The 1,969-nt window shown below is 29.5% G+C and overlaps 1 protein-coding gene across 1 annotated transcript in view; it reads right to left on the bottom strand.

The window, feature by feature from the left end:
• Positions 1–738, bottom strand: part of LOC103581645 (cullin-2-like) — a gene marked incomplete at both ends in the record, with an annotated part of 12,108 nt that extends 11,370 nt beyond the window's left edge. The window contains 2 exons of the mRNA XM_008563423.1: positions 432–542; positions 642–738. Of these exons, the coding sequence (XP_008561645.1) occupies positions 432–542; positions 642–738 (208 nt within the window). The remainder of the gene's footprint in view (positions 1–431; positions 543–641) is intronic.
• Positions 739–1,969: the final 1,231 nt, after the last annotated feature.

Here is a 1,969-nt window from a genome sequence, read left to right as displayed (position 1 = left end):
AAAAAAAAAAAAAAAAAAAAAAAAAAAAAAAAAAGAACGACTAATCCAAGTATCTAGAATTATTATATTTTCTCTAATTTTTTCCTTCCATTTCAAAGAAAAAAATCCCAACACCTAGCTTCTGCACTTATCCTATTCCCTAAACAAGTCACTAAGCACAAAATCCAATTTACTATTTTGCCAAACATGTGCATATATTAATTTTAAGGACAAGCAAACCAAGCAATCGAGAATTATCAAAACGCATTATCCATGATGAAAACTGGAAAAGCATTTTTTTCCTCAGTATGTTACACATAAACTATAACTCGCATTTAATGATCAAATAAACAGAAGCTTTTTCCACCAAAAAAATATATTAACGAAGAAAACTATGTTAAATTTAACCATGCTGGATATACAATAGACTACTCATATGTTTTATTTCTTACCTTTTCCATATACTGTGAGCAGTTTGATTCTTGTAATAAATTTGAAGCTTCTTGTTTGTAATACTCTCCTGTTTCAGTCAGAAAGGGAGACTCAAAGATTTCCTGATAAAACTAAATAAATCAATTAAAATCATATTAGAAAAAAATTAGAAAAAGTAATTTAAGAAATTAAAGGTTTGAGTATTTATGTATTTAAAGGAAACTGTTTACCTTTAAGGGGAATTTTTTCTTATACTGTTCAACATGAACAAAGGAGTTAATAACCCCATGGATTACTTTCTGGTTTGGATCTTCTCCACCACGATCACTAAAATAAAGTATAGGACAAAATATTCTTGAGAATACAAATATATATGGAAATATGCTAAAGTATGCCAAAATATGGCTGATTATTCCTTTGATCTAATCAAATTATAAAGCACTTAAAGGTCAACACGTGCGTGAAGCTTAAAAACAATTTTTTTCATATCCTAGCTGAATATTTATGATAGTTAATATACACATTAGATGTCATTTCAATAAATAAAAGCTTTGATTGTAAAATTAAAGATACCATGTCAATATTAAGATGACACTTCTTTAGTTTTAACAAAGTAGATAGGAACTCATAAATTCAAGACTTAATATTGGTGGTTAAAAACACTTGAATTTCACTTGCCAAAAACTCTTATTAGAGGGTTTGGTCTGAGAATGTCAGTCTTTGAACCATTAAAAGTATGCCTTTAGTAATTTAATGGTACACTTTCCTCAAAGGTATACCTTACAAAATGCTATCAGTTATTGAAATGACTAACAGCTGTTGTTCCTCTGAGAGCTCCGCAGCGCTGCTGAGTTGTTTTCCATTCAAACACAAAGGTATCTCTCCATTCAGAAATTCAGTGAGACATATTTTAATATTTCTATATTCCTTTACAGTTGCAAGGGATCTAAGATCATCTCAATTATAGACATGTTTGATAAGTTGCTACTTAAAGGCACTACTGCCATGCAAGTCTTAATCACATTAAGAAATGTAGGAGAATATTAGCTTTTCTAATTACAGAAATAGAAAAATAAAATAGAAAAAAGTAGGTTGCCTAAAGCCACAGTAAAACAATCTGGCTGTAAGTTGTGAGTTTCTGAGTCCAGTACTAATGCTCAAATCCAACCATTAACCAGTCAAAGTTTTACCTTATTATTGGCAATCTTCCACCCTACTTTAATAATTTTTTCTTTGAATTAATAATTATTTTACAAAGAGAGCAATAGAATATATTATCATCATTCTCAAGTAAAAGCTGCTTGTTCTTTGCAGAGGATATGAGGATTTTCTAATATTTAAGAAAAGCATTGAGGCAATTACCTTTGCATATTAGTGTCCCTCCCTGCCTCTGCATCCCTCTAATCCTCCTTGATTCTTCCTTTAATTATCTGGATAATCTGTGACAAATTTTTTGTACATGAATTAATATGGCTATAATAATTACATCAAGTCACAGAATATTAGATACAAAGTCTATATCTTAATATTACTAATAAGAACAATTCATTTAAATAAG

This window comes from Galeopterus variegatus, unplaced genomic scaffold, assembly GCF_000696425.1.
Source record: "Galeopterus variegatus unplaced genomic scaffold, G_variegatus-3.0.2 Scaffold13587, whole genome shotgun sequence".
In the NCBI taxonomy this organism is placed as follows: domain Eukaryota; kingdom Metazoa; phylum Chordata; class Mammalia; order Dermoptera; family Cynocephalidae; genus Galeopterus; species Galeopterus variegatus.
Note: the sequence above shows the minus strand (reverse complement) of the source record. Positions and strands in the feature narration are given on the sequence as shown.